Source organism: Netta rufina, assembly GCF_964035555.1.
Source record: "Netta rufina genome assembly, chromosome: 4".
Lineage (NCBI taxonomy): Eukaryota > Metazoa > Chordata > Aves > Anseriformes > Anatidae > Netta > Netta rufina.
In genome coordinates this window covers 76,810,639-76,838,455 of record NC_140127.1, presented here as the reverse complement: position 1 = coordinate 76,838,455, position 27,817 = coordinate 76,810,639, and the positions used below count along the sequence as shown (strand labels likewise).

Sequence of the window (27,817 nt, the reverse complement as noted above, 5' to 3'; positions counted from 1 at the left end):
CCGGGCGCCGCGCCAGCCCCGCGCCCTGTGCCCGGCCCGGAGGGGGCGGCGGAGGGGGCGCGGGGCCGCTACCGGCGGCGGGGCCGTTACCGGTGCACGGGAGCCGCCCGGTGGCCGCCCGGGACGGGGTCGCTGCCGCCGGGGGGGGCCCGGCCCGGGGTAGAACGCGGGGGCGCGGCGATGCCGGATCCCCACCGCCGGTTCGGGAGCCCGAGGGCGTGGGTGCGGGGCGTGGGTCCGTGGGCTGGCCGTGGGCTCGTGGGTGCCACGCGGTACCGTGGGCAGAGCGCGGGCCCACACCGCGGCGTGGGGGCGATGCGGGGTCCCGCTGCGTGACGTGGGCACAGGGCAGGGTCCCACGCGGTGACAGGGGCTCACGGCGGGGCCCCACGCGTAACACGGGTGCAGGGCAGAGCGCCCCGGGGGGGCCGGGACGTGGGTGCAGCGCGGGGTCCCACGCCGGGACGTGGGTGCGGGCGCGGCGGGGTCCGTGCGGGCGGATGCGGCGCGTGACGCGGAGCCCCCCCGGGGCCCGGCCCCCCGGGAGCGGCCTCCCCACGCGCGGGGCCGCCCGGCGCCGCTGCCCTTATTTGGTCACCGCGGCCTCCGAGCCCCAAAGCCCCAGAGAGGGAAAAAATTCGGCAGCGGCAGCTGCGGCCGGGCGGGGGGGGCGCCCCCCGGGGGGCGGGGATGAGCCCCCCCCGCGCCGTGTCGCTGCGCCGCCCCGTGTCCCTGCACCGTCCCGTGTCCCGCAGCGCCCCGAGCCGCCCCCAGCCCCGCACACGGGGGTGCCCATCTCTGCTGTCCCCCCCCCAGCTCTCCCCAGCTCGGCTGTCGCTGCTGGCGGCCTGGGGCCGGGACCCGGTCCCGCAGTCCCCGGCCGCCGGGCCCGTCCTGGTCCCTTCTCTGATGCGAGCAAAGGGGGCACCGCTGGGGACCCCTGCGGGGGGGGCCGAGCTGCAGCCCATAAGGGCACGGGGACCCAGACACCACAGCCCTCACACCCCCAAAACAAGGGGCCCCGGCCGCAGCAGCCACCGATGCCCTGGGACACCGGCAAACTGTGGTACCCAGTCCCGGGGGGACAGCCCCGAGCCCCCGGGGACCCACAGGAGGCAGCCGGGGACAGGGAGAGCTCCAGCACGGGGGGGTACCCGGGCGGCAGGGAACGGTGTGCCCACAGGGCCTGGTGCAGCACCGGCACCCCGAGGTGCTGGGGCAGGAGAGTTGTGGGCACCGCGGGGCTCCGGCAGGGCTGTGGGGGCAGGGACAGCAGGACGGCGGGACAGCGGGCAGGCCTGGAGGCCTACAGCATCACTGGTTTGTACTGGATCTTGCTAGTGGCACTGTGAATGCTGCTGCACCCCTGTGTCCCTGCTGGCCCGCTGTGCAAGGCGTGTGCTGGCTGTGCTGGGCCACTGGTGCCACTGGTGTCACCGGTGCCACTGGTTTCACTGGTGCCACTGGTTTCACTGGTGTCACTGGTGTCACTGGTGTCGCTAGTGTCACCGGTGCCATTCGTGCTGCTGGTGTCACTGGTGCCACTGATGCTGGCGGTGCCACTGGTGCCACCAGTGCTGCTGGTGTCACTGGTACCGGTGGTGCCACTGGTGCCACTGGTGTCACTGGTGCCATTCGTGCTGCTGGTGCCACTGGTGCCACCGGTGCTGCTGCTGTCCCTGCTGTCCCTGCTGTCCCTTTTACCGCCCCTCGCGGCCCCGCTGTCGCTCTGTGCCCCCGCGGCTCCCGGTGTCTCCGCCGTCCCCCCCGTCGGCGCTCGGCGGGTGGGCGTGGCGAGGGGAGGGGCGTGGCTTCCACGCATAACCCCGCCCACCAGGGGCGTGACCCTCCAGCAGGGCCCCGCCCACCGGGGGCCTGGCCGCGCACGCCGCCGGCCGCGAGGAGCGCGGGGGCGGGGGGCGGTCACGTGGGCGCGGCGCCCCCTGGCGGCGCTCCTTTGTCCGCGCGCGGGCGGGGCCGCGGCGGGGCGGGCGCGGATTGGCGGCGGGGGGGGGGAAGGCGAGGGGGCGTGGCCTGGCGGGGCGTGGCCGGCGCGGGTTGGCGGCGGGCGCGGGGCGTGGCCGGCGGGGCGGGGCTCGGCGCGGCGGGGCGGGCGCGGATTGGCTGCGGGGCGGGGCGGGGCGGGGAGGGGCGGGGCGGGCGGGGTAACGGGCCCGGGCGGCGGCGGCGGCGGCGGCGGCGGCGCGGGATGGGCGGGGGGCGGCGCGGGGCGCGGCGCTGAGCGGGGGCCCCATGGACCTGGACGTGGACTACGAGCGGCCCAACGTCGAGACCATCAAGTGCGTGGTGGTGGGCGACAACGCCGTGGGCAAGACCCGGCTCATCTGCGCCCGCGCCTGCAACGCCACCCTCAGCCAGTACCAGCTGCTGGCCACGCACGTGCCCACCGTGTGGGCCATCGACCAGTACCGCGTCTGCCAGGAGGTGCGGGGGCACCGGGGGGACAGGGGGGGTAAGGGGGGGGCGGCCCCGGACCCCGGGGGGGAGACCCCCGAGCCCCCCGGGGAGCCCCCCCCCCACACCGGGCAGCCGCTGACCGCCGCCCCCGCAGGTGCTGGAGCGCTCCCGGGACGTGGTGGACGAGGTGAGCGTGTCGCTGCGGCTCTGGGACACCTTCGGGGACCACCACAAGGACCGGCGCTTCGCCTACGGCAGGTGGGGGGGGGCGGCGCGGGGGGCGCGGCCCCGCTCCGAGCCCCGGCGGCGGGCGGGGGGCGCCGAGCACGAGGGACCCCCCCCCGGGACCCGACTCGCGGCCGGGCGGGATGCGGGGGGGCCGGGAGAGGTCTGCCCCCCCCCACACCTCCCACCCCCCTCCGGTGTCCGGTTGCAGCCCCGGGGGCACCGTGACCGCAGGGACCGGGCAGGCACCGGCTCCGGGGGCAGCTCTGGGTGCCCGGGGTGTCCCCGCAGGCAGCGGCAGCACCGGGGGGCTCCGGGGGGTATTTGGGACGCACGGGACCCACCACACCCGGGGCTGCACGGCCCTGGGGTCCCGGGGCAGGACCCAGGGGTCCCCGGCCGTGGCCAAGAGCAGGCACTGAGCCCCGGTGCTGTGCGGCTGAGCCCGTCCTGGCACCGGGAGATCCCCGTGGCCGTGGCTGTGACCGTGGCTGTGGCCGAGAGGGTGACAGCCCCCGCCCCCTCATGCCCCCCCCGTACCAAGTGGCTGGGCTGTAAACAACCCCTTCCCCGTGGCCTCTGGCACGTCCAGGCTCTTATCGCCCCGCCGCAGCGCGCCAGCTTGGCTTGGTGAGCTCTGAGCTCCCCTCCGTGTGGGGGGGCAGGGACCCCCGGTGGGAATGGGGGCACCCCCGGGTGAGGGGGCACAGCCCGGGGTGCCCAGAGTGCACCCAGTGCCACCACCCTGCCGTCCCCTTCCCTGCAGGGCAGCGGGTGCCGGCTGAGCTGCAGCTCCCGTGCTGGCCAGGGGCCCGGGGGGGCGGGAGGACGGCGTCTATCTTGGTCCCCGGCACGGGCCCAGCTCCAAACGCGGCTCCTGGTCACGTCTCGGAAGGCACGGACTAAAAACAAACCCGGCCTGGCGGCCACGCGGCTGCTCCCGGCCGCCCTGAGGGTCCCTTCCCACAGGGGTCCGGCCCCACAATGGGCACGGGACGGGGCTCGGGTCCCCTGCGCCTGCTCTGCCCCTGTCCCGGCTGCTGTTGGTGGGCATCTCCCTGCAGCCGCCGGTGCACGTGGCGCCTGCGGGTTGTGCCAGGACAGGGCTGCGCTGACCTCCTTCCTCCCCCTCCTCCTCCTTCTCCTCGCCGCAGGTCGGATGTGGTCGTGCTCTGCTTCTCGCTGGCCAACCCCAACTCCCTGCGCCACGTGAAGACCATGTGGTACCCCGAGATCAAACACTTCTGCCCGCGGACGCCCATCATCCTGGTGGGCTGCCAGCTGGACCTGCGCTACGCCGACCTGGAGGCCGTCAACCGCGCCCGGCGCCCCCTGGCCAAGTGAGGCTGCGCCCGGTGGGCGGGCGGGGGGTCGGGGTTGGGGTCCGGGCCCCCCCATGCGGTGACACGGCCCCGCTCTGCACCCCCAGGCCCATCAAGCCCACGGACATCCTGCCCCCGGAGCGGGGCCACGAGGTGGCCAAGGAGCTGGGCGTGCCCTACTACGAGACCAGTGTGGTGGCCCAGTTCGGCATCAAGGACGTCTTCGACAACGCCATCCGGGCCGCCCTCATCTCCCGCCGCCACCTGCAGTTCTGGAAGTCCCACCTGAAGAAGATGCAGCGGCCGCTGCTGCAGGCCCCCTTCCTGCCCCCCAAGCCCCCGCCGCCCGTCATCCACATCCCCGACCCCCCGGCCAGCCGCGGCTGGGGCCCCGCCGCCCTCTTCCGCACCCCGCTCTGCGCCGACGTCGTCTTCCAGCTGCAGGGCGGTCAGCAGGTCTTCGCCCACCGCGTCTACCTGGCCACCTCCTGCTCCAAGTTCTACGACCTCTTCACCCTGGAGGGGCCACGGGGGGCGGCCAAGGAGCCGGCCGCCCGCGCCCGCAGCCTGGACGGGGAGCGGGGGGCGCTGGGCGAGGGGGCGCGCGCCCCGCTGCGGACCTCGCAGAGCGACGACGCCCTGCGGCCGGCGGCGGGGGACGGCGCGGTGCCCGGTGCCCGCGACCTGTCGGCGTGGGGCCGCGGCTTCGTCAGCATGCGCTGGGAGCTGGTGGAGGACCCGGTGGCGGGGCGGGAGAAGCGGATGACGGTGGTGTGCATGGACCGGCTGGTGCAGGCGGAGCCCTTCCGCGCCGTGCTGGAGTACCTCTACACCGGGCGGCTGGACCAGGCCCGCGGGGACCTGATGCAGGTGGCCACCATCGCCGAGCTGCTGGAGGTCTTCGACCTGCGCATGATGGTGGCCAACGTGCTCAACAAGGAGAGCTTCATGAACCAGGAGATCACCAAGGCCTTCCACGTCCGCCGTGCCAACCGCATCAAGGAGTGCCTGGGGAAGGGGGTCTTCGCAGGTACAGGGGGCGAGGGGTGGCAGTGCCCTGCTGGGGACATCACACGGGCTCCCTCCCCTCCATCTGGGTCATTCGGCTCCCTCTGGGCTGTGCATGGACCTGGGCTCCTGGCCACCCTGAGCGCTGCCGCTCCACCAGGGCCACGCTGGGCTGCACTCCCAGAGCCCTCGTCCCCTCCCCACGCCACCCCTGGCACCCGTGTGGCTGTGCTGCTGTCCCTGTGCTGGGCTGGCTGCGGTGCGTGGGGCTCACGTCCCTGCAGCAGCCGTGGTGTGGGACAGGGACACAGCCGAGGGGTGCCTGCCCCATGCTGAGCCTGTCCCTGTGCCACCCCAGACGTGGTTTTTCGTGTGGACGACGGGACCGTGCCGGCGCACAAGCCCCTGCTGATTGCCGGCTGCGACTGGATGATGGCCATGTTCCGGGGGGCTTTCCGGGAGAGCTACGCTGCCGAGGTGAGGGCACAGGGATGGCGGGGGGGGGACCATGAGGCTGTCGTGGAGCTGTGGCTGTGCTGGCACGGGGCACACGGGGCCCAGTTGCGCCCATGGTGTCCCCATGGGGGGGTGAGCGATGCCGGTGGCGGGGCAGGGTCCGTCCTTGCTGCAGTGCCCACCCCACCGCCAGCGACCGGCCCCCAAACCCCTGTCCCTCCAGGTCTCCCTGCCGGGCACCAACTGCGCCTGCCTGCGCGCCGTCCTCGACTTCCTCTACACCGGTGTCTTCACCCCCACGCCCGACCTGGACGCCATGGAGCTCCTCATCCTCACCAACCGCCTCTGCCTGCCCCGGCTGCAGGCGCTCACAGGTGAGCCCCCCCCCGCGCCCCGCTGACGTCGGCTGCCAATACGATTACGGAGCCATGGGGACGGGATCGATGTGGCCCGGGGGTGTCATTAGCGGGGCCCTTATGTAAGAGCCCGACAAGCCCGGTGTAACCCCACCGCATGGCTGCACCGCGTCCCCCGGCGCTCACGGCCCCCCTCCCTGCCCCCAGAGCAGTACGCCGTGGACGAGCTGCTCCGAGCCTTCATGCAGCAGGTGGAGATCGACGAGCAGGTGATCATCTACCTGGAGATGACACAGGTATGCAGGGTGGGGGGCACAGGGTGGGGGCTGTTTTGGGACACGAAGCCCCAGGGCGGGCTCCGGGCTGTGAATCCCCAGCCCTGGCTCCCCCCATCCCCTGCCTGCAGTTCCACAACGCCCGGCAGCTGGCCGCCTGGTGCCTGCACTACATCTGCACCAACTACAACAGCGTCTGCCGCCGCTTCCCCCGGGAGATGAAGTTCATGTCCCCAGGTAGGCTGCGGGGGGCCGGGCAGGGATGGCCCCGGTTGTGCCGGGTCCGGCTGTGCCGTGACACGCCGCCGTCCCCGCAGAGAACCAGGCGCACTTTGAGCGGCACCGCTGGCCGCCGGTGTGGTACCTGAAGGAGGAGGACCTGTACCTGCGCTCCAAGAAGGAGCGGGATCGCGAGGAGCAGCTGCAGCGCAAGCAGCACACCCGCAGCAAGTGGTGCTTCTGGCGCCCCTCGCCCCACGTCTCCTGAAGCGAGGGGCACGAGGGGCACGGCCGTGACGCGCCCCTGGGGCAGGGGGCACGGCCGCGCTCCGGCTGGCACAGAGCGGGGGGCTCCCCTCTCCGCCCCCCCTGCCCCGGGGCTGCGGCCGCTGCGGGCCCTGGGGGCTGCCTGTTTACACCCCCGTCCCCAGGCTGGTTTACAGGCGCTCGCTGCCGCCGCCGCTCTGGTTTACGGCCCCATTCCCCCCCTGCCGCCGCCCCGCGGTGCCTTTCCCTGGGGCGGCGGCGTGCCAAGCCGGGCAGGGCCCCCCCACCCCGGCCGGCGCTGGTGCTACCTCTGACCGAGCAGTATTGTGGGGCTGGGGGCTCTGCTGCCCCCTCCCCTGCCAGGGCCCCGCGGGAGGGTGCTGGCTCCCCGGGCTGGGGCTCCCCGGCCGGGCTCTCTGGTGCTGTTATTTTCCCCCCTTCCTCTGCCTCAGCGGAGGTGGGGGCCAAGCTGTGAGCGGGGCACGGGGCGGGAGGGCGGAGGGGCCGCGGGGGCTGCGTGTGCCACAGGAGCTGCCCCTGCCCGCCGAGGGCACCCCGGCTCACCCCGGTCATCTCTGTGCCTTGGACACGTCCCGGCGGGGCCGACGTCCCCGTCCCGGTGTCCCTGCGCTGCACAACCCTTTGTACACTTTTCTACTCCGCTCGCCCCGACCCAGCACAACCTCCCGGGCGCCTGCGCCCGCCTCAAGGGCTCTTTGTACCTTCGCCTTCCCAACCACTGTGAGTGGGGCGCCGCGCTTCGCCGCGCCGAGTTTTAACCTTTAATAAAGCCTTTTGTAACGGGACGGGGCTCCCGCTCCTGCTCAGGGTCCCACAGCAAGGAGCAGACGCGGGGGGCTCGGTTCAGGTGCGTTTATTGTGGGGGAGGTACGGGGCTGGGGGGCTGCGGGGACAGGGCAGGGTGCGGAGTCCTGACCCATAGCCGGGGGGGCAGCACATGGGGGTGCAGCATGAGCAGGGGGGTACAGCAGGGGGTGTGATACTTGGGCTTAGAGGTGCTGGGAAAGGGGCACGATGGGGGCCAGGGGCTGTGGCCCGCAGCTGGGGGCAGAGCACTCATGGGCAGCGGGCCCCCTGCCCGCAGTGTGGCTCTCCCCCAGCGCAGCAGCAGGGGCTGGGGCTGGGGCTGCCTTTCCCAGGGCCGGACCCTGCTGCTGCCAGGAGCTGCAGGAAGCTCCTGCGGGGCCGAGCCGGATCCGGGAGCTGCGGGAAGCTCCTTCCCTGCCTGCTGAGGACAGGGCCTGCCCCGGGCAGGGCCCCCCCGCACATGGGGCCCCCCTGCCCCCGCAGGGCCCTGGGAACAGCAGCCAGCAGAGAGGGACTGGGACAGGGACAAGGACCAGGGGGACAGCGACTGCTGGGACAGGGCCGAGCCCTGCCCTGGACGCAGAGGGGGAAGCACCGGGAACGTGGGGGGAGCCCCAGCACGGCGTGTGCCCCCTTCCAGCACCCCCAATCTGGGGCAGGGTCAAAGCCAGCGGGGAGCCGGGCTGAGGCTGGGGGCTGGAGCAGGGGGACAGCCTGCTGGCACGCAGCGCCACGGCTCGGCTGGGTGACCTCGCAGCCTGTCCCTGGGGCGCTCAGCTGGCCTGGAAGAGCGCAGTGCGGCCGCCTCTGCTTTTTCCAGCCCAGGAGCGCAGCTGCGGCCCCGCACTGCTGGCTGCCAGCCGGGGTCCCGCTGGGACGTGGCCGTGCCCGGGGCGGCTGGCAGGGCGCGGAGGCTCCTCGCCCCAGCCCGTCCACGCTGCCCCGAGGCAGGGCGGCCCACGCTGCAGCGCCCGTGGGTGCGGCCCCCCCCGCAGGGAGCGGCTCCCGCAGCCCTCCCGGCCGGAGCAGCGTGCAGGGCAGGTTCGCCCTGGATCCTCTCCTGTTTGAAGCAGAGGTGCCGCGGGGAAGAGGGGAGCCGGTTCTGCTCCTCCCCACCACTGCTGCTACCAGAGCCTGCGTGGAGGCAGCCGCTGCTCAGACACATCAGCCCTGCTGCCTCCTGCCCTCCCGGGGGGGCTCAGGAGGGGGCAGGGGGGGCAGCTTTCGGCTCAGGGACCCACAGAGCCGTGCAGCTGGGTCCCACTGAGCCAGAACAGCTTGGAGCTGATGTTCCCCGTGCACGGCCATGCCCCGCTGAGGACAGGTTTGCTTTGGGAGTGACAGGAGTCCCCTTCAGCTCCACCTCTGCACTGATTGCCACCCCGCTGGGGCACAGCTCTGGGCCAGGGGGTGCCTGGTGGCCTGGCTCGGGCCCGAGGGTGCCGCTTGCAGCCTACACCTGGCTGTAGCGGAAGATCTCGCTGAGGTCGTAGCCGGTCACGGCGAAGGAGCAGCCCTCGGGGTCGCAGAAACGGGCGCCGCAGATCTGGGTGTCAGTCACACACTCGGCGTGGCAGTGCTCGATCTGCAGCGGGACGAGGAGCCAGCGTGAGCGGCACCGGGAGCTGAGCACAGCCAGCACTGCCCCAGCCCCACACCTGCCTGCAGGAGCATCAGCTCGGAGCAGTGCAGCCACACCGGTACTCCCCAGCTCAGGGCCACAAGCCCCACAGCTTGAGGGCAAGACTCAGGATCACGCCCAGAGGGAACAGCGCTGGGCCACCGCGCAGCAGCTCAGGCTGGGCCCAGGAGGCTTCCAGCCAGCAGCTCAGCTCCGCAGCCCCCAGCAGCAGCAGCACCTCGCGGGAGGCTGCGTGACCCAGCAGCACCGACCCGCAGGCCCACTGGGGCAGCGACACCCTGCAGGGACCCATCCCAGCTCCAGGTTCCCTGCCCATATCCGTGTCCCAGGTCTCACCTCGACATCGTCGGTGTCTGGGTTCCTGCTGAGCTTCCAGACGTGAACGAAGGAGTCCTCAGCCCCCGAGAGCAGCTGTGGAGGGAAGCAGCAGAGGGGCCGTGGGGACCAGGACACCAGAGGGGCGCAGCACAGCGTGACGGTGCTGAGCAGCCCCTGCTCCAGCAGGCCGGGTGCCCGCTGCGGGCAGCTTCCCCCTCACCTTTCCCGTCAGTGGCGCCAGGTCCAGGGCGTAGATCCAGCGAGCGTGAGCGTTGACCTCTGCTCGCAGGACGCCCGTCGCTGCCTCGTACAGCCGAATCTGCCCGTTGCCATAGCCAGCAGCGACGACCCCGTTCCAGAGCTTCACGGAGGAGCAGGTGCAGCTGGGCACAGGGGCACGCGTCACCTCCTCCCCTCCCGGCTGCACACCCGCACACCGGGGCCGGGGTCCCCTCCTGTCCTCCCCAGCACCCTCCCAGTCCCACAAAAGAGCCTGGAAGGGTCCGGCCGGGGATGTCCGGCACCGCCTCGCTGTGGGGATCCTGCCGTGCTGCTCCGGCTTACCCCAAGGCTGGGATCTTGTTGAGCAAAGTGAACTCCTCTCCAGAGCGCCAGATGCACAGGGCCCCCGCGTCGTCGGCAGTCACCAGGTCCCCAGCCCCCTCCTGCAGGAGGGACGTGGGGTCAGCAGTGCCCCTGGGGTGGCCCCAGGCACCGAGCTGCTGCTGCTGCTGCGCACCGGGGCCAGAGCCTGCAGCAGGACAGGCTTAAAGCTCAACTACCCCCCGAAACTGCTGACATTCTGTGAACGAGGAAGGCTGGGCTGTGATCGTACACGGGCATTTCAGTTGAAACATGTCGGTGTTTGGCAATGCTAATTACACAGGGGATAAATTTGTGAGAACAGTCACTACATCTCCTCCCTCGGCTTTCGAGTCACAACAGACTTCACCTCGACACGCAGCTCGGATTGCATGTGCAAAGCTTGCTAGAAAGCCTTTCAAACAAACCACAGAGCAAAGTCCGAGCACAGCGAGTTAGAGAAGTCAGCCAGAGACAGATGAGAGACGAGAGAGCAGCTTTCGCATAAACAAGCTCCATATCCAGGCTAATTGGGAACCAGTTCTAAGCAGTTAATTGTTCAAGGGAGTCCCAAGCGCAGAGCAAGTTAAATGTACCTAATTAGAGAAAGTGTTTGAAAGTGTCCTCATTGGGAAGTATGCAGCCAGTAATGAGGAAGCCAATTAGTGCATCTGCAGAAATGTCAACCAGAACGAACTGAAGTGGAGGAAGCCCCATCCCGGCTGCAGCCTGCTCTGTGATCAGGAGGATCTGCACGCGGCAGCAGGAAGGTCACCGCGGTGTCAGAGGCAGCTCGGACAGGACACCTCTGTCCATTGGGTGAATTTAGCGAGGGGAAGCAGGCTCCTGGCCTCAGGCACCTCCTGCAGCCAGCCCCGGGTGCGGAGCTCTCGGCCCCGTTGGCGCTGCCCTCGGCCTCCCCCGCTCCCGGGGAGCAGAACCGCGCTCTGCACCGGCAGCTCGGCGCCTGGGCTTGCTCCGGGTTGGGGTGTGCCAGGGCTGCGCCCCCCCGCCCTGGGGAGGGTCTGCCCCAGCAGCTCCCTGCCCGCACGCTGGGAGCCTGAGTTCAGCGTGTGTTTGTTCAGGGCTGGTTTTGCTCATCTGCTCGTGTGGCAGACCGGCCTTGGGCTTCAATAGCTGCTGTGTGCTCTGGCACGCACCCCGCTGCATCACAGGATATTCTCTGGCAATTACTCACACGCCCACAGCCACCCTTCCTGCGGGAGGGCCTCAGCTCATCTCTGTCAGGATGGTTCTGCCTCTGCACGGTTTGGTTTCTGAGACTTTGGGTGACTGGGACTGGGGTTCGGTCAGCTCAGAGACGGGGAGATGGAGGAGCTGAAGAGGCAGGAACTGGCTGGGCTCTGACAGCACAGCCAGGACAGCTGACGGGGTGGCTGCTCCCAGCTGTCTGAGCAGAAGGAAGAGCCCTGAAATGCCAGCCTGCACACACAGCGTTTGGGGCTACTCCCGATCACAATCTGCTTCTGCTTCACGCCACGCTGAGCCAGCCAGCTGGGGTACAGGCTGCAGCAGGGGCTGAGGCATCCCAAGCCAGGGCTTCACCCGAACCCGTCCTGACCCCCCCCTAACAGCAGACACCCCCCCGGTGCCACAGCAGCCTCGGGAGCCAACGTCCTGGGTGAAGGAAGGGAGGTGAGAGCTGCCTGTGCCCTGCATCACAGGGGGAGCTGCCTCGGCTGCACTACAGCCTGCACGGGGACTGGGCTGGCTGCGGTGCCACACACCAGGAAAGGCCCCGGGCAGCCCCCACGCCGAGGGGCAGCTGCAGCCCCCAGCGCCCCCTCCCACGGCCGGGGCCACTGCAGCACCTCTGGCCCCAGTGGCCACGCACGTACCGGAGCCTGGCCCAGCTCTGCCGCGATGTCGGTGATGGCGTGGCGGTGCTCCTCCAGGACCTCGCTCACCGTGACGTTGGTCCCTTTGTGGGGGATGTCGAACACCAGCACCATCCCGGAGGACGTCCCTGCGGGGGGACCGGACCGGAGGTGTCAGCGGGGACGCGTCCCACGGCCGAGCCCCCAGCTCCTGCCGTGCCCGCGGCCGTGCTCTGCTCCCCCCCAGCCCTCTGCCTGTGTGAGGCCGCACAGACCGACCCCTCTGCCAGGCACAGCTGCCCCCACGTCGCCCCGTTCCACCTGGGGCCACGAAGGCCACCCGGCGTGTCCCTGCCTTGCCCTCCTCCCTCTGGCTGCCCCACGTCACTCACCCACGCAGATGAAGCGTTCTCCAGCTGCAGCGATCCCTCGGGCAAACACGGCTTGTGCTGGAAGGAACCAAGAGCTGGCTGCAGCCTGTGGCAGCCCACAGGAACACCCGGCTGGGTGTCATCCCCAGTCCTGTGGTTGCCACAGGGCCCCTCCAGCCTTCCTAGGCCCACGTGAAGCCTGGGCAGAGGAGTCAGGATGGTGCAAAACCTCCTCCAGACCCTTCTACTGACCTGCCGCGTAGCTCTAGCCTGCCTCAGCCCTGCCTGGACATGGGAGCAATGCTGCTGGGGTCCCAGGCCGGCAGGAACCAGGCTGCCCAACAGGAACACCTGATCCCACACCCCCAGGAGCAGCACGGGGAGGTCTGGGGGCCCTTTGCTGTGCTCCCACTGCGGCACTCACCTGGCGACTGCTCTGCAATGTCCAATGCGTGCCAGTAAACCATGACGGAGCCATCCGACTCATACATCTGGGAAGAGAAAAAGCAGCGGGGTGAGAGCTGGCCGCGGGGAGAGCTGCTCCCACAGCCCCGGGCCCCGGAGCCCGGCTGCCCCCAGCCCACCCCCGGCCCTGGCCGCCCCGCAGGAGCCGCCTCACCTGGACGCCTTTCTGCGAGGTCAGCACCAGCAGCACGCGGGCCGGCAGCACGCACCAGGCGGCCTGCAAGGGAGCACGGAGCAGTCAGGGGCTGGGGAGGGGGCTGCGGGCAGGACCCCTCACCCCCCCCCTAAAATAGGGCCACCCCGTCCCGCAGCCACGCTGGGCTCTGACCTCGGTGACCCCCCAGGCCCGCACGGGGCCCCTCGGGAGGTTCCTCGGGAGGCTCCTTCCCCCCCCGCCGCCTCCTCCCGGTACCGGAGCCCCCCCCCCCGGCTGGGCCCTGCCTCTGCCCGCCTTCACCGGACACCGGGCACCGGGCGGGGGGGGAGCGGCAAGGCCCGGGCATCACTGGGGAGAGCCGCCCGCCTTGGGGTGCCAGGAGGGGAATGGGAAACAGGGACCGGGACCGGGACCGGGACCGGGATCGGGATCGGGACCGGGACCGGGATTGGGACCGGGACCGGGACAGGGACCGGGACCGGGATCGGGACCTGGACAGGGACCGGGATCGGGACCGGGACAGCGCCGCGGCAGGCACCGGGTGGGACCGGGACCGGGACTGGGACCGGGGGAGGGCCCGGGGCGTCCCCGCCGGCCCCACCTGCGTGACGGCGGCGGCGGCGGCTGCCGGTGCGGCGTGCGGGGCGCGCAGCTGCCGCTGGGAGCCGCCCAGGCCGTCGTTGGCGGCGCTGAGCACGTTAACGGCGGGGCCGTGCACGGCGCAGAAGCAGGCCAGCTGGCGCTGCGGCAGGCGCAGCACGCTCAGGTTGTTGTACAGCGCCGAGCTGCTGCCGCCCAGCTGCACGCTCCTGTCCCGCCGGTACATCCCGGTGATCCCGGAGCCCCCCCCGGTGCCCCCCCCGGTGCCCCCGGTGCCGCCTCAGCCCCGCGCCGCCGCAGCCATGGAGACGGAGACGGCGGCGCGACGTGATGACGTCACGCGCGGGGAGACGTCACCGCCGCGCCGCGGGGCGGGGCCGCGTCGCCATGGAGACCGCGACGCCTCGGAGAGGGGTGGGGGGGGGCGGGGGAGGACGGGGGGGTCCCGGGGGGCTCCGTGGGCACGGGTGGGGGGCGTGGGATGGGGGGGGGGGGAGTAACGTGGGGTGGGTGTGCGCTGGGGGGGGGTGGGGTGGGATGGGGGCACCGGGAGGGGCGGGGAACTGGGGGGGGCTGGGGGCACTGGGAGGAACTGGGAGGCACTGGGAGGGGCTGGGGGCACTGGGGGCACTGGGATGTGCTGGGGGATACTGGGGAGTGCTGGGAGGCACTGGGATGCACTGGGGACACCAGGAGGAGCTAGGGGCACTGGGATGTGCTGGGGGCACTGGGAGGAACTGGGAAGCACTGGGATGTGCTGGGGGCACTGGGATATGCGGGGGTATACTGGGAGGAGCTGAGGGCACTGGGTAGTGCTGTGGATGCTGGAGAGTGCTGGGAGGCACTGGGAGAAGCTGGGGGGCACTGGGATGTGCTGGGGTATACTGGGAGGAGCTGGGGGCACTGGGAGGAACTGGGAGGCACTGGGATAAATTGGGGCACCAGGAGGGGCTGGGGGGCATGGGGATGTGCTGGGGGCACTGGGAGGAGCTGGATGGCACTGGGGAGTGCTGGGGATACTGGAATGCACTGGAGGCACCGGGAGGAGCTAGGGGCACTGGGATGTGCTGGGGGCACTGGGATGTGCTGGGGGATACTGGGGAGTGTGGTGGGTGCGGGGGTGCCAGCCCAGGGGGTGCCGGGCGGCAGCGGGGAGCCCCCAGCCCTGCCGGGCTCCTCCTGGGCGCCGCGGGCAGCACGGCCACAATGCCGGCGGTGTGTCGGTGCAGAGCATGGCCTCCCGCGAGCGTGTGGCCGCCTCCAGGCTGCGCGGGGACAAGTCCCGGCCCTCCACGGCCGCCACCGTCCCCACGGACATCGTCCCGGGGTGCCTGAGCGAGGCGCAGTGGCTGGCGCTGCTGGCGGCTGAGGAAGGGGACGGGGACGTGGGGGACGTCCTGGAGGAGCTGCTGGGCCGTGTGCTGGAGGAGTGCTTCCACGTCTACCTGGCTCGGCAGGTGGGCAGCCCCGCACCGCCTGCGGGACGCTGTGGCCACCGTCCCCGTGGGCCCCTCGCCCAGTGGCCGTGGGGCCGGGGGCTGCCAGGCGTCCCCGTGCGAGCCCCGCTCCCGGCTGCCCTTTGCCACCGCACCGGGCACCGAGGCGGGTCCTGTGCTCGCAGCGCGTGCCCTTCACCGTGAGCCAGGCGAGGGACGCCGTGCTGCAGGTGGCCGAGTGGCGCTTCCAGGCGCGGGACGAGGGGGACGCGGAGCTGGAAGGTGGCGCCTGGCAGGAGGACGAGGAGCCCGAACCCTGCGCCATCGACGCCTGGGCTCAGGGCTCAGTTCCCGTCCTGCAGGAGCACCCGTCCCCGCGCCCGGGGGACAGAGAGGTGACAGCCCCCCGGCCCCTCCTGCGCCCCGCACACCCCGGGTTTTCCTTCCTACTGTGTGTGGGGTCTGGTGGGGAGCTCGGCTGGCTGGGGCTGAGCCCTGGGGGTCCTCACAGCCACGGCCACGTCTGGGTGAGGGGCAGGAGGGGTCTGGGTGCTTGCTGTGGCTGCTCAGGGCATTGTTTGGGAGTTGGAACAGTTCCCATCCCCACATCCTCTGCGTGATGCCATAGGGCTGTGTGGGTGATGAGGGACCAGTGCCTGCAGCAGCCCCGGTGCAACCCAAGCAGCCCCCCCTGACATGGGGGCAGCCCTCGGAGCCAGCCCAGGCTGAGCACCCCCAGAGCGCCCCCAGCTTTGCCCTTCCTGGGCAGGTGCCGCACATGGGGGCCGTGGCTGGGGCTGTGCCGCTGTGCAGGGGGGGTGCCCTGCCCCAGCACTGCCCCTGTGTCCTGGCCAGGTCTCCAGCACCGACCCCGTCCTGTCCGAGGCCGAGTGCGCCTCCTCGGCACCCCACAGCTTGCCAGCACCTTCCCACACGCCTCTGCCGCAGGACGGGGCGCTCACCGCTCCCCAGCCACCCAGGGGAAGATCCAGCAGCTCCCACAGCCCAGCGCCACGACCAGCCCCACGACCAGCCCCACAGCCAGCCCCACAGCCAGCCCCAGTCCGCCCTGCCGCGGCACGGCCCCGCCGCCAGCCCCGGCACCAGCCCAAGCCCAAGCCCTCGCCCGGCCTCAAGAGCCCGGAGCCCCTGGCACAGAGGGAGGCTGGCAGCTCGGCGGAGGTCAGCGTGGACGGGCTGCTGCTGCCTCTCTCCTGCAGACCCCTGGTGAAGATCCAGACGGGGAGGCCCCCACGCAGCAAGGCAAGGGTGTGTGGCAAGCCTGGCACCACACTGGGAACCTCCCAGCTGGCCCCCTCCAGGCGCTGGATCCGGCCCCAGGTGGAGGTGCTGGACCCGGGCGAGGAGGCCAAGTGGCAGCCGTGTCCCCCGGCCGCCCGCCGGCACAGCCGGGAGCCTCGGAGCCCCTCCGTGCAGCGCAAGGGGCCGGGCAGCTCGCTGCCCCCCCTGGGGCTGGCAGCTGCGGGGGGGGCACAGCTCCTGCCGCCTGCCCTGGGGGCCCGGCAGCCCAGCAGCCCCCAGCCCCCAGAGCTGGGCTCCTTGCTGGGTGCCGTCCGGCTGGCCCCCGGCGTCACCATCAGGCGTGGAGAAGGCGAGAGGCATGGGCTCTGCCTCCCTGCACACCACGAGGAGGAGGAGGAGGAGGAGATGGGGGAGGCCAGGCGGGACCTGAGGCCCCTGCGCCCCGCTGTGCCCTTCCCCACCGTTGCGGTGAGCCAGGTCACTGGCTATGGCCCGCGTTGAATGCAGCACCCATCTGACACCTCCCAGGCTGTGGGTCAGTGTTTGGTGTGTGGGGACCTCTCTGCTCGGGGCCAGCCCCGCTCCCATCCCGGCGTGTCCCGCACAGAGCCGTGGGCACTGTGGGTGCCGACCCCCTGCTCCCCTCTGTAGGCTCTGTGTGACCCGGGGCTGCTGCTGGCAGCCACCTCCTAACCCAGTGCCTCCAACGCCGCTCCCTCCCCTCCTCTCCTGGGCATTTCCCAGCAGCTGCTGGGTCTGGCACCGGGGACTCCCGGTGTCCTGAAGCACCGTGTGTGCCCTCACCCTGGGCACGAGGCACAGCCTTACGTCAGGCTGGGTGCCCGCACCCCTGCTGCTCCCCGGCCTCATGCACTGGGCAGCCCCGGGCTGGGAGGGCAGAGCTGTGGGCACAGCCCTCGGCATCGGAGGTGACCCATGGGGCACGGGCTGGGGAATGAGCTCCAACAGCTCCCCGCCTGCTGCCGGCCCCATGCCCACCAGCCCCGTGCCCACCAGCCCCCTCGCCCTGCCTGAGCTCAGGTGCTGCGCCGCATGCTGGGGGTGCGGGCTCGTCCTGTGGGCTGAGTGCCACCGATGGATGCAGCACGTGGTGAGGTTGGGCTCTTCACAAGCTCTGGGAAACAAAGCAAATAAACTCAAGGTGCTACCGTAGCACCTGGGAAGCAGCACTCGGCAGCAATCATTTATCACGCCAGCATGCTGCTTTTCAGCTCGGCTGGGGGACCGAGCCACCACAGGGCTGGCTCTGACAGCTCTCTGGCTGCACAAGTGCCCCAGTTTTGCTAAAAAGAACCATTTCTGGGCTGTGCTGGTCTGCTGATACTCAGGGGTGGCTCAGCTGGGGACGGGGATCGGCACCGGGGAAATGCCCGGCGTGGCCAGGGAGCAGCGGCAGAGCTGGGCCGGTGATGCTCATCCAGCACCAGATGCTTTGAGTTGCCTGTGCCCGGGGGAGCTGGAAGCGTTCCCCAGGGAGTACCGCCGGTGCTGCTGCCGGTGGAACGACCAGAAGGGGATGGCCAGGAGCGTGCCAAGGAGAAGAGCGGTGCCGGTGTCCCCAAACTGCTGGGCGCATTGGGAATAGCTTCCCTCAAAAAGTGCATCTGGTGCACTGCAATAAAGTATACCTACTAATGAAGTATACCTACTAATGAAGTATACCTACCAGTGAAGTGTACCTATTAATAAAATGTACCTACTTTACAACCCTGTGGTTGAGTCTTTTCTGCGCGTCAGTTTGGCGAGCCAGGCAGGAGGGCTCTGTTCGGCTGAGGGATCGACTATGGAGCGGACCTCCTAGGTGCACCCCGAGCCTTTTCTCTCTCGGAGGAGCTCCTCTCCCAGCCGCTCACTGTGGGGATAGAGGAAGATCCTGTGGCTGAGGACAAACGGTCTGCCTTAATAAAGGTATATATATAAAGCCAATTGGCCGGGGAGGTCGATAAGCCGCATAGAGACGTCTAGCGCGTGACATGAACACCGAGGGTGTCCTGGGAGGTGGCCGGTAGAGCGGCCAAACGGGGTTGGGGTAGAAGCCGTTGTACCCTGGTTCCAGGAACCACAGGGAACCTCCTAAAAGATTGTGGAAGAGATGGGAGAAGGGTAAGAGAGCTTTAATGGTAACTGGCACAGTGTTTGCAGCTGCTGGGGGAACAATTCTAATTGGAATAATGATTGTATGTTGTCTTTGTAAAGGCCCGGGCATTTGTTGTTAAAGTATTCTTTTAAACACCTGTAAAGATATGTGAATATAGTGTCATATAGGAACTGCCATTGGGGTGTATGCCAAAGGGAACTACATTTGCTCTGACGTGTTATCGGTCCTTCAGGCTCAGCTGTCCTTGGTGCAATCGTCTACAGGCAGTTGATTTACGGTGGCCTGATTTTGTTTGCATATATTGTGGATTTTGGAGGGAATTGGCATAAACCAGTAAGCAGCTCCTGAGAGGACGGTGGAACGTTAACTGCTATAGATTAGAAAGGGACAAAGTCAAAGCAAAGCAATCTCACAGAAAAGCCCCTTAGGACATGTACTTACACATTGGAGGGATACAGTGGGGCAGGGGGGGACAGAGAGTAAAAGAACTCTTATCAAATACTGTAATCAGTGGTGGCCACTTTATAAATCAGAGGATGGAGAGAAGTGGCCCCTCAATGGAGCTATTAATTATAACACTATGTTACAGTTGATGTTGTTACTGAGAAGAGAAAGTAAATGGGATGAGGCTGCACATGCAGACATGGTTTTCACTCTCCGAAATCACCCGGGGTGGCAGAGGGACTGTGGAACTGTGCCTCCACAGGACCCCGTGGTGTTAGCCCTCGAGAGAGGAAACAATAAGGGACTTAAAGGCAAATTGAGGTGGTGCTGTTCAGCGTGCAGCATCGGGCAGAGGTGTACTGAGATAAGTAAAATTCATCAGGGACCAGAACAAGACCTGATAGATGTATTTAAGCCTCCCCTTGACAAGAACAGGGTGATGACTCAGACGAGACTGTGACTCCTCCTGTATCCTCCCGTGCCAGGAACAAGTCTATTTTACAGGCACCTCTCCGAGAGGCAGTAGGACCTGACGGTGGAACAATGCTGATCAGGGAACCTTTCTCTACCACTGATTTAGAGGCTTGGAAGAGGGTTGCCAAAGAGTACCGGAATGATCCGATAGGGGTAATGAAACATTTCCAGTTTATTATGAGACAATATAACCCTGACTGGAATGATATTCAGCTGTTATTGGAGTATATGACGGAAACAGAGAAACAGCTGATTCTGAAAACTGCAGCAGATTTGGCTGAGGAACATTATAAGGCTGCAGGAGGGGATGTTCAGGAGTACCTCCCCCTTCAAGATCCCAAATGGGACCCAAATAGGTCGGTCCATATGGAGAGGTTCCAGGCCTATCGGGGTGGATTTCGAAGGGAATGGAGGGGCCATTCCCAAGACCATAAACTGGTCAGCTCTGTGTGCAATTAAGCAAGGACCCTCCGAGTCACCATCTGATTTCCTGGATCTCCTGAGGGATGTAACGCGCCGTAACACACCGCTGTATCCCAGGTCGGAGGTAGGAATACAACAGCTATTGTTGTATACAACAGCCAGTATCTTTGTTTTTGGGACAGTCAACAGGAGAGATCAGGCGCAAGCTCCAGAAGCTGCACACCACAGAGAGCAGGAATTTGGAAGTGCTATTGGATGAAGCGTGGAGAGTGTTTAGTAATAGGGCAGATTGTGAGCAAGGGCAGAAGAGAATAGTGGCAGTTGTCAAGGGAGAAAGGAAACCCAGGTGGGGACCACCTTGGTTGGGAAAGGATCAATGTGTGCTGTGCAAAAGGTTTGGGCACTGGAAGGGTGAATGTCCAGAGAGACAGGAACGTAGAGGGGTAGGGAGAGAGAAGCAGAGGAGAGGGGTGGCTCATGTGCAAGGAGATTGACGGGGACCTGGGGAATCTACCCTAGCAGATCCTCCACTGGTTGTAATGAACCAAGGGGAGGAACAGAAAGAAATCCTTTGGTGGAAAGGCCCATGGGATACCATAGTTTTGTTAGATGGTTGATTCCTAGCGTAGGAGTGAGCGATTTGGAAAAGGCAATAGTAAATATTTCAGCTGAATTAGAACGGGTAGAGAATTCCACCACAGACGTGATAAAAGCACTACAGGTAGAAATCTCGTCCCTCAGTAAGGTGGTTTTACAAAATTGAATGGCATAAGATTTATTAGCAGCGAAGGAAGGGGGAGTGTGCACTGTAATAAATCAGAGTTGCTGTAGGTGTATTGATCAATTCCAAAGAGTAGGAACCGATTTAGGGTACTAAGTAAAGTACTTAGTACTTTAAGTAAAAGAATTTACTTAATTTGGAAGAAAGGGGGGGAATTGAGATGGGGAAGATGCTAAAACTTTTCTGAATTAGTATTTAGCTACATATATGTTAAAATATCCTAATTATCAGGGATGTGAATGAGAACCTAAAAATATCCTAATTATAGGGATGTGGATGAGAACCTTATGACAAGCAGAGGTAAAAAGAAGATATGGCTCAAGGCCAAAGGATGAGGGAAGAACGAACAACTCCTTAGGGAAGAATGAACAACTTGTTGGCAGGACACAAGGCTGTACTGGGTCTGGCTGGGATGTTACCGTTCCCTGCAGCAGTGCACGCAGCGCTGCGCCTTGCAGCTGGCACGAGAACAGCAGTGGGATCACACCAGGGTTGGGTCTGCTGCGGAGCAGTGCTGGCACAGCATCGGGACTCCCTGACCCTCCTAGGGGGTGGGCAAAAAAGTGAGAAAAGGAACATCCCCAGGGCAGCTGACCTAAAGCAACCAAAGGGATATTCCACACCAAATGATGTCACGCTCAGCGATAAAAGGTGGGAACAGGAAGAAGAGGGGAGGGGTGGGCGCTCCTTGGGAAAACGTCTGTCCTCCTCCCGAACACCGGCTCCGTGCGTTGAGGCCCTGCTTCAAGGACGTGGTCAATCATGGCTCATTTGTGGGAAGTAGAGAGTAATTTCTTTCCTCTGTGCTTCCATGTAGCCTTTAGTTGTTTTGTTTGTTGTTATTTTTTCTTTTTTTCCTTTCCCCCTCCCTTTCCCCCTTTCCCTTGTTTTTCCCGTTAGTTAAATTGTTTAGTTAATAATAATATTTCCTTAATAATAACAATTATTATTATTTTTTCCCTTTAATTAAATTATCCTTATCTCAACCTGTGAGTTGTTCTTTACTTTACTTCTTCCCCTCCTCATCTAAGGAGAGGGAGTGAGAGAGCGGGTGTGGTGTTTAGCTGCCTAGCATGGTAAAACCACCACAAAGGCAAAGATAAGTAAAAAAGGCCTAAATACTGTCCAACAAAAGGTAAAATCCTGAAAGGTAAAAAGTTTAACCTCCTCTTCCTCGCTGCCTTCATCCTGAAAGACCCCTGCCCACGACCACCAGGCTACATTGTGCAGGCGCAACCAGGAAGAGCTAAGGGCGGGGAGTAGGGAAATGAGTACTTGGAAGAGGTCCGCCTTTTCGGGGAAATTAAGAAATATGTATTAGAGTCATGTAATATGTAAGAGTATTCATGTATACAGTTGTGAGAGATGACTGGGCAGGCGTGCACTTTTTGAGGGAAGCTATTCCCAGTGCGCCCGGTGCAGCGCAATGCAGTGTCCCCACCTGAGACCCTGTGGTTGTGGAGTCTTTTCCGCGCATCGGGGGAGCCCCTCCAGCACGGCCCCAGCACACCCTGGCTGCTGGCTGAGCCTGTCCCTGCCTGGTGGGACGGGGACCTCGGGGCTGTCCCGATCCAGCCAGCTCTCGGGGCTCAGCTGCCCCCGGGGCTCCCAGAGGGGCTCCCAGAGACGTGGGCGAGCAGCCCCGGGAGCCGTGCGGGGCACAGCGTGCCCAGCCTGGCCTCCTGCCCCTTCTGCCTCTCCCTGGAGTGAGCCCCAGGTCCCTGCTGGCTGTCCTGGCTTGGGAGGCAGGGGGCACCGCAGCGTGCCAGGGCTGCGGGGCTGAACGAAGGTCCTCAGCTGGACTCTGTCCCCCATGCAGATCTCGGTGCCCCGGACACACTCCTTCCCTGAGCCAGCCCCTGTCCCCAGCCATGGAGCTGCCGAGCGCCTGCAGCCACCCGGGCTGGGCCGTGCTGGCGCTGGTCCTGGGGCTGCTGCTCTGGGCCAGGAGGAGACAAGGCTGGGACCCACGCAAGTGCCCCACCGACCTGACGGGCAAGACGGTCATTGTCACCGGAGCCAACAGCGGTGAGATGGTGCTGGGGGCGTGGGGAGCTGCAGAGCCTGGGGTGCGGGGACGCAGGACGTCAGGATGCCACACGGGGGGCCGGGGAGATGCAGGACAGGGGCGCAGGGCTGTGGGACCCCGCATGGCCACAGGGCTTGGCTGCCACAGGACTCCCCTCTCCAGCTGCCAGCCTTGCTCTGGAGGCACAAATGGCCCCAGGAGAGGCTGGCAGCCGGGCCCCAGGGTGTGCAGGTTGTGCCCCCCGTGCCTCCGTGCCCTGCACCACGCTCACCACCGGCCACGTGCTTGGGGACCTGCTGCCCGCCGGCATCCTCTGCCCGGGAGCTGCTCTCCCTCGCCAGGCTCTGGGAAGCTCCTGTGCCTGGACTCTGTCCCCGCTGGGTTAATGACTGACAGCCAAGGCCATCCCGGTGCCGCCTGTCCCAGCGGGCCCCCACGCTGCCAGCCGCCCCCGGCACTGCCTCGCCTCGAAGCTGCTCCCACCCGGCCCCCTCCGCATGGCACGGGGCTGCCACAGGGCCACGCGTGGGCTTGGTGACCACGTCTGTGCTGCGTGCTCCAGGCGAGCCCTGACTGAGCTGCAGCGATCTGCCACCCCTGGCTCCTTCCCGCCCCGTCCTGCCCCATCCCCATCCCCATCCCCATCCCCATCCCCATCCCCATCCCCATCCCCATCCCCATCCCCATCCCCATCCCCATCCCCATCCCCATCCCCATCCCCATCCCCATCCCCATCCCCATCCCCATCCCCATCCTGCTCAGCCCCCCTGCACTGCACTGCCTGCGCCCTGGGGCTGCCAGCCCCATTTTGGCCCTGCAGTGATGCCCCCTGCCCCGGGGCTGTGGTGCCTGTGGTTTGGCAGTGGGCTCCTGGCAGTGCCCGAGCTGCCTGGCATGGGCCCTGGGGGCGGTGGGCACGGACCCTGGGGGCTCCCCTTTCCACAGGGCTCGGGTGGGGACCAGCCCTGTGCCCGCTCCGTGTCCTGCAGGGATCGGCAAGTGCGTGGCCCTGGAGCTGGCCCGCAGGAACGCCCGCACCATCCTGGCGTGCCGGAGCCGGGAGCGGGGCCAGGCGGCGGTGGAGGAGATCCGCGCGGCCACGGGCAACCCCGCGGTGCTGCTGCGCCTGCTGGACACCAGCTCGCTGGCCTCCGTGCGTGCCTTTGCCCAGGCTGTCCTGCGGGAGGAGACACGGCTGGATGTGCTGGTGAACAACGCCGGCCTCACCGGTACGCGCCGGGGCCCCGCTCCCCGTCCTGCCCCGGGGGGCAACGCCTGCCCGGCCAGCAGCCCCACGGCTCCCCACACCTCCTGCAGGGCTGCCCATGAGCATCACGGCGGAGGGGCTGGAGCAGACCTTCACCACCAACTACCTGGGCCCCTTCCTGCTCACCAACCTGCTGCTGGGTGAGTGCGGGGGCTGCCGGGGCTGGGGGTGGCTGGGGGCCGCGCCGCTCAGACCCTGCACCCCGCAGACCTGCTGAAGGCTTCGGCACCCGCCCGCATCGTCAACGTCTCGTCCTTCCGCCACGCCGTGGGCACCGCCGACGTCCGCTACCTCACCGGGCAGGCGCAGCCCGGCGGCTACGACCCCATCTACAACAGCACCAAGCTGATGAACGTCCTGTTCACGGCCGAGCTGGCCCAGCGCCTGCAGGGCACAGGTGGGTGCCGTGCTGTGCCATGCCCTGCTGTGCCATTCCGTGCCGTGCCATTCCGTGCCGTGCCATGCCGTGCCCTGCTTGGCCTCAGGCTCCCGGGGGTGGCTGCACCTCAGGGCCACCCGCCCGTCCCCACTGCACCGCGCTGCTGTGCTGACCCCCAGGAGCTGCACAGGGGGCTGAAGGGGCTCAGCCCTCTCAGAAACACCCCGGGACCCCCGCATGCCCCGTGGGTGGGAGAGCTGGGCTCAGGGACAGGGCCCTTCCTTCTGCCCTGGGGGGTGCAGGGGCTTGGCCCCTCTTTCCCAGGGCCATCCCACCACCTCTGCCCGTGCTCCAGTCCCTGCTTGGGCACGGTGCCGGCTGCCCAGTGCCTGCGGAGCGGGTGCTGATGGTGCCGCCGGGCAGGGGTGACCACCAACAGCGTGAACCCCGGCGTGGTGAGCACCGGAATCATGCGGCGCTTCAGCTGGCCGCTGCGCACCCTCTTCTTCCTCATCCGCCCCTTCATCAAGGTGAGCGCAGGCACCGGGGGGCTGAGCAGGAGCTGCCCCACGGCTGGGGGGCGCCGGGCTGGGCAGGGGCAGCAGGGCCCCCTCCTCACCCGTCCCTCCCCCGGCAGTCAGCAGAGCAGGGCGCCGTCAGCACCCTGTACTGCGCCATCTCGGAGGAGGTCTCGGGCATCACGGGCAAGTACTTCGACAGCGACTGCGGGCTTGTGCTCCCCTCCGCAGCCGCCCGCGACGCCGGCCTGGCTCGCAAGCTCTGGGAGGAGTCGGAGCGGCTGACGGGGCTGCCGGCAGGCCCCCAGCACTGAACTGGTGCTGCTGGGGGGGCCCTGGGCTGCCGAGCCGCCTGGCATCCCCCGAGCTGCAGCCAGCACCAGGGTGCGGGGCGCTTCCCCAGCTCCTGCGGTGCCACCACAACGCACGGCTGAGCCCCCCCAGCCCCTTCCCCAGCGGGGCACGGGGAGCGCAGCTGCGCTGGGACGGGGCAGAGGCGTCATCAGCGGCCACGGGCAGTCGCAGCGCTCGCAGTGCAACTCTTTTATTAAAGACCTCTGTACGGCCAGACCCGCTCTCCGGGCTGGGCGCCTACTCCCAGGTGATGTCCAGGTCCAGCCGCTGCTTGCGCACCGCCTGCAGGAAGCCGTCGTAGTCCCGGCGGTAGATGTCGCGGCAGTGGGACAGGTCCAGGCGGCACAGGCGGCCGTCGGAGGCCAGCAGCAGCTGCACAGTCTGGCTGGACACCTGGCTCCCGACCAGCGAGAGCTCCTGCAGCTCCAGCAGGGGCGGCCCCGGGGCCGCCAGCACCGTTTCGAACACCGAGTCCAGTGATAAGGGGATGCTGAGCAGGGAGAGGCTCTGCAGGCGCGGCGAGTGGCACAGCAGCGAGGCCAGCGTGGCACGCAGCACCAGCCCGTGCGGGACCGGCAAAGGGCTGGCGCTGCTGTCCAGGGACAGGGAGAAGCGCTGCAGCCAGGGGAAGGCGTGGGGCAGCAGGTCGGTGTCCCAGCGGGACGGCTCCTCGTCGGGGGGCTCCTCCTCGGGGTGGGCGCCCGGCGGGGCCTGCAGCTCGGTGCTGAAGGCCTGCAGGTTGGGGCAGCTGCAGAGCAGGGCGCCCAGCGACAGCTCGTCCTCGTAGCAGAAGCCGTGCAGGGCGAGGCTCTGCAGCTGCGGGCCCAGGCTGCGTGCCAGCGGCAGCACCTCACCCAGCGCCCGGCCCCGCGGCCCCGTGCAGGACAGGCTGAGCCGCGCCAGGCGGCCCCAGCGCAGCGCGTCCCAGCCGGCCGCCGCGCCGTCCCCCAGCCACACGCCGGCCTCCTCGGCCTCGGGGCACAGGGCGCAGGCGGTGGCGAGGACGGGCTCCTCCACCTCCTCCAGGCGCCGCAGCGGCAGGGTGAGCCGGGAGCCGTTCTGCCGCCGCGCCAGCAGCTCCTGCAGCGAGGGGAAGCCGTCGGCGTCCCCCCCACCACCCAGCTGCTGCGCGTGTAGGAGGCAGAGCGCGTCCGGCACGGCGCCGTGCGCCAGGACCTCCAGGCGCGGCAGGGCCAGCAGCAGGAAGGCCAGCGCCGCCACCATGCCGCCGTCCCCCGCCGGCTCGAGGCCGCGGGCCAGGAGGACGCGGAGCACGGGGCAGCAGAGGGCTCGCTCCAGCGGGTCGTAGGCCAGGTGCCGCAGGGCGCGGGGCGACACCTTCTTGCAGTGGGACACGTCCAGCTCCCGCAGGCGCCGGCAGCAGGAGCCCACGGCCGAGAGCACCTGGACGTTGGCCTGAGTCTCCGCCAGCCCCAGGCGGCTCAGCAGCGGCAGCTCCTCCACCAGGTCCACCAGCACGTCCGCTGACAGCCGGCTGCAGCCGTGCAGGTCCAGGGCGCTCAGGCTCTGCCACCGACACACGGAGCCTCCTCAGCAGGGCACGGGGCTCGGGGGGACCCCACACCCTGCTCCCTATTACCGGGCAGCCACCCCGGCTGCCTCACGGGGGCTGTGGTGCCCAGACTGTACCCCAAGCGGGATGGGTGGTCTCGCACCCAGCCTCAGCCAGGGCAGCGTCAGCCCCATGGCATCGGCTGCGGGAGGTCTGGGGCAGGGAGGCCAGGCAGGGCCGGGACGGAGGGACCCAGAGCCCCTCACCCCAGATGCCAGCAGGGGACTGGGGCACCCCGGCTGCCAGCCCCTGTGCTGAGCCCCAGGCCCCAGCCCCACGGGTCAGCCCCGGCCCCTCGATGGGTGATCACCCCCGGCCCTGCCGCTCACCTTGCAGCGCACGGTGACGAGCTGGCCGATGGCGTTGCTGACGAGGCTGGGGCAGGGGCGCAGGCTCAGCTCCTGGAGGTGCGGCACCAGCAGCAGGTGGAGCGCGGCTCGCGTCAGGCGCCGGCTCTCGCCCAGCAGCCGGATGAGGTCCTGCACCAGGCTGCCGGCTGCGGGGGGACATCGAGGGGGGGGTCAGGGAGCGGGACCCCGGCCCTGCTCGCCCTCCCTCCCCCTCGCCCCCCACCGCGGCTCACCCAGGTCGTTGAAGGGCCCCATGACGTATCGGAACTGGTACTCATCCAGGTAGTTGTCGCTGTAGTCCTTCACCCACACGCTCTGCATGTGCTGCGCCAGGCTCTGCAGGCAGAGGCTGCCCAGCGCCGGCACCGGCTTCCTCCGGGGCATCTGGTGCTGGGGGGGGGAGCGGGCGGTCAGGGGCTGCCCCCGGGCACCAGGGCTCGGGGGGGGGCCGGAGCTGATTTTGGGTGGGTTTCAGCTATTTCCGCGGGGCTGTTTGAGGAAGCTGCTGCCCGGGACAAACCCCACCGCGAGCAGCAGCCCCGGCGGCGCTGGGACAGGCGGAGACCCCGAGCGGCGACCCAGGGGTGCCCGGGGCTCCCCGCCGCCCCCTGCCCGTGCTGCTCGCCCCCGGTGCCCGTCCCGCCGGCCGTTAACGGCTGCTGCCGGGCTGGCACCGAGCGGGACCCGGGGGCTGGCACCGGGCACCGGGCGGGTGCGGCTGGGCCGGGCCGGGGCCGCCCCCTGGGACCGAGCGGCCCCGCTCCTGCCACCGGGACCGGGCCGGGCCGCGGGGGGGCTCAGCCCGGGGTCGGGGGGAGGCGGGGAACCGGCCTGGGCCGCCCCCACCCCCGGCACTTACCGGCGGCGCTCCCGGTCCCGTCCCGTCCCGTCCCGCTTCCGGCTCCCGCCCGGCCCCGCCCCCCGGCCGCGCCCTGCCCCGCCCGGCCCGGCCCTGCCCGGTGCCCGCTCCCCCCGCCCCCGCCACGGCGCCCGGCCGGCTTCACCCCGCGCACCGCGCCTGCGCGCGGCCTCAGGCCCCTTCCGCCCTTCCCTCCCCGCC

General features: G+C 68.3%; 5 protein-coding genes across 6 annotated transcripts; 3 read left to right on the top strand and 2 right to left on the bottom strand.

The window, feature by feature from the left end:
- Positions 1-2,253: 2,253 nt before the first annotated feature.
- LOC311209393 (rho-related BTB domain-containing protein 2-like) lies at positions 2,254-6,988 on the top strand (the record flags this gene model as incomplete). Of its 2 annotated transcripts, none has more annotated exons than XM_084286709.1 (9): positions 2,254-2,445; positions 2,573-2,676; positions 3,798-3,983; positions 4,073-4,995; positions 5,332-5,450; positions 5,653-5,803; positions 5,993-6,081; positions 6,192-6,297; positions 6,378-6,988. In XM_084286709.1, the coding sequence occupies 9 exons, from the start codon at positions 2,254-2,256 to the stop codon at positions 6,545-6,547; spliced, it is 2,040 nt and encodes a 679-aa protein (XP_084142835.1). In that variant the 3' UTR covers positions 6,548-6,988. The 2 variants fall into 2 exon arrangements, with proteins under 2 accessions (XP_084142835.1, XP_084142836.1); XM_084286710.1 differs by having other exon boundaries at positions 5,998-6,081; positions 6,378-6,510.
- A 513-nt stretch (positions 6,989-7,501) lies between these two features.
- Positions 7,502-13,573, bottom strand: WDR54 (WD repeat domain 54; the record flags this gene model as incomplete). Its single annotated transcript, XM_084286593.1, has 9 exons — positions 7,502-8,959; positions 9,353-9,427; positions 9,555-9,717; positions 9,899-9,999; positions 11,776-11,903; positions 12,147-12,203; positions 12,550-12,616; positions 12,745-12,807; positions 13,349-13,573. 9 exons carry the CDS (start codon positions 13,571-13,573, stop codon positions 8,828-8,830), a joined length of 1,011 nt encoding a protein of 336 aa, XP_084142719.1. The 3' UTR covers positions 7,502-8,827.
- A 1,006-nt stretch (positions 13,574-14,579) lies between these two features.
- On the top strand, positions 14,580-16,547 carry LOC311209300 (uncharacterized protein C2orf81 homolog; the record flags this gene model as incomplete). The annotated part of the gene is made up of 3 exons (XM_084286564.1): positions 14,580-14,804; positions 14,969-15,178; positions 15,639-16,547. 3 exons carry the CDS (start codon positions 14,580-14,582, stop codon positions 16,545-16,547), a joined length of 1,344 nt encoding a protein of 447 aa, XP_084142690.1.
- A 5,611-nt stretch (positions 16,548-22,158) lies between these two features.
- On the top strand, positions 22,159-24,794 carry LOC311209298 (retinol dehydrogenase 12-like; the record flags this gene model as incomplete). The annotated part of the gene is made up of 6 exons (XM_084286562.1): positions 22,159-22,315; positions 23,306-23,545; positions 23,634-23,723; positions 23,792-23,980; positions 24,386-24,492; positions 24,600-24,794. 6 exons carry the CDS (start codon positions 22,159-22,161, stop codon positions 24,792-24,794), a joined length of 978 nt encoding a protein of 325 aa, XP_084142688.1.
- A 277-nt stretch (positions 24,795-25,071) lies between these two features.
- LOC311209297 (uncharacterized protein) lies at positions 25,072-27,636 on the bottom strand (the record flags this gene model as incomplete). Its single annotated transcript, XM_084286561.1, has 4 exons — positions 27,617-27,636; positions 26,991-27,147; positions 26,737-26,903; positions 25,072-26,361 (listed from the first exon to the last, which is right to left on the bottom strand). Exons 2-4 carry the CDS (start codon positions 27,139-27,141, stop codon positions 25,072-25,074), a joined length of 1,608 nt encoding a protein of 535 aa, XP_084142687.1. The 5' UTR covers positions 27,142-27,147; positions 27,617-27,636.
- Positions 27,637-27,817: the final 181 nt, after the last annotated feature.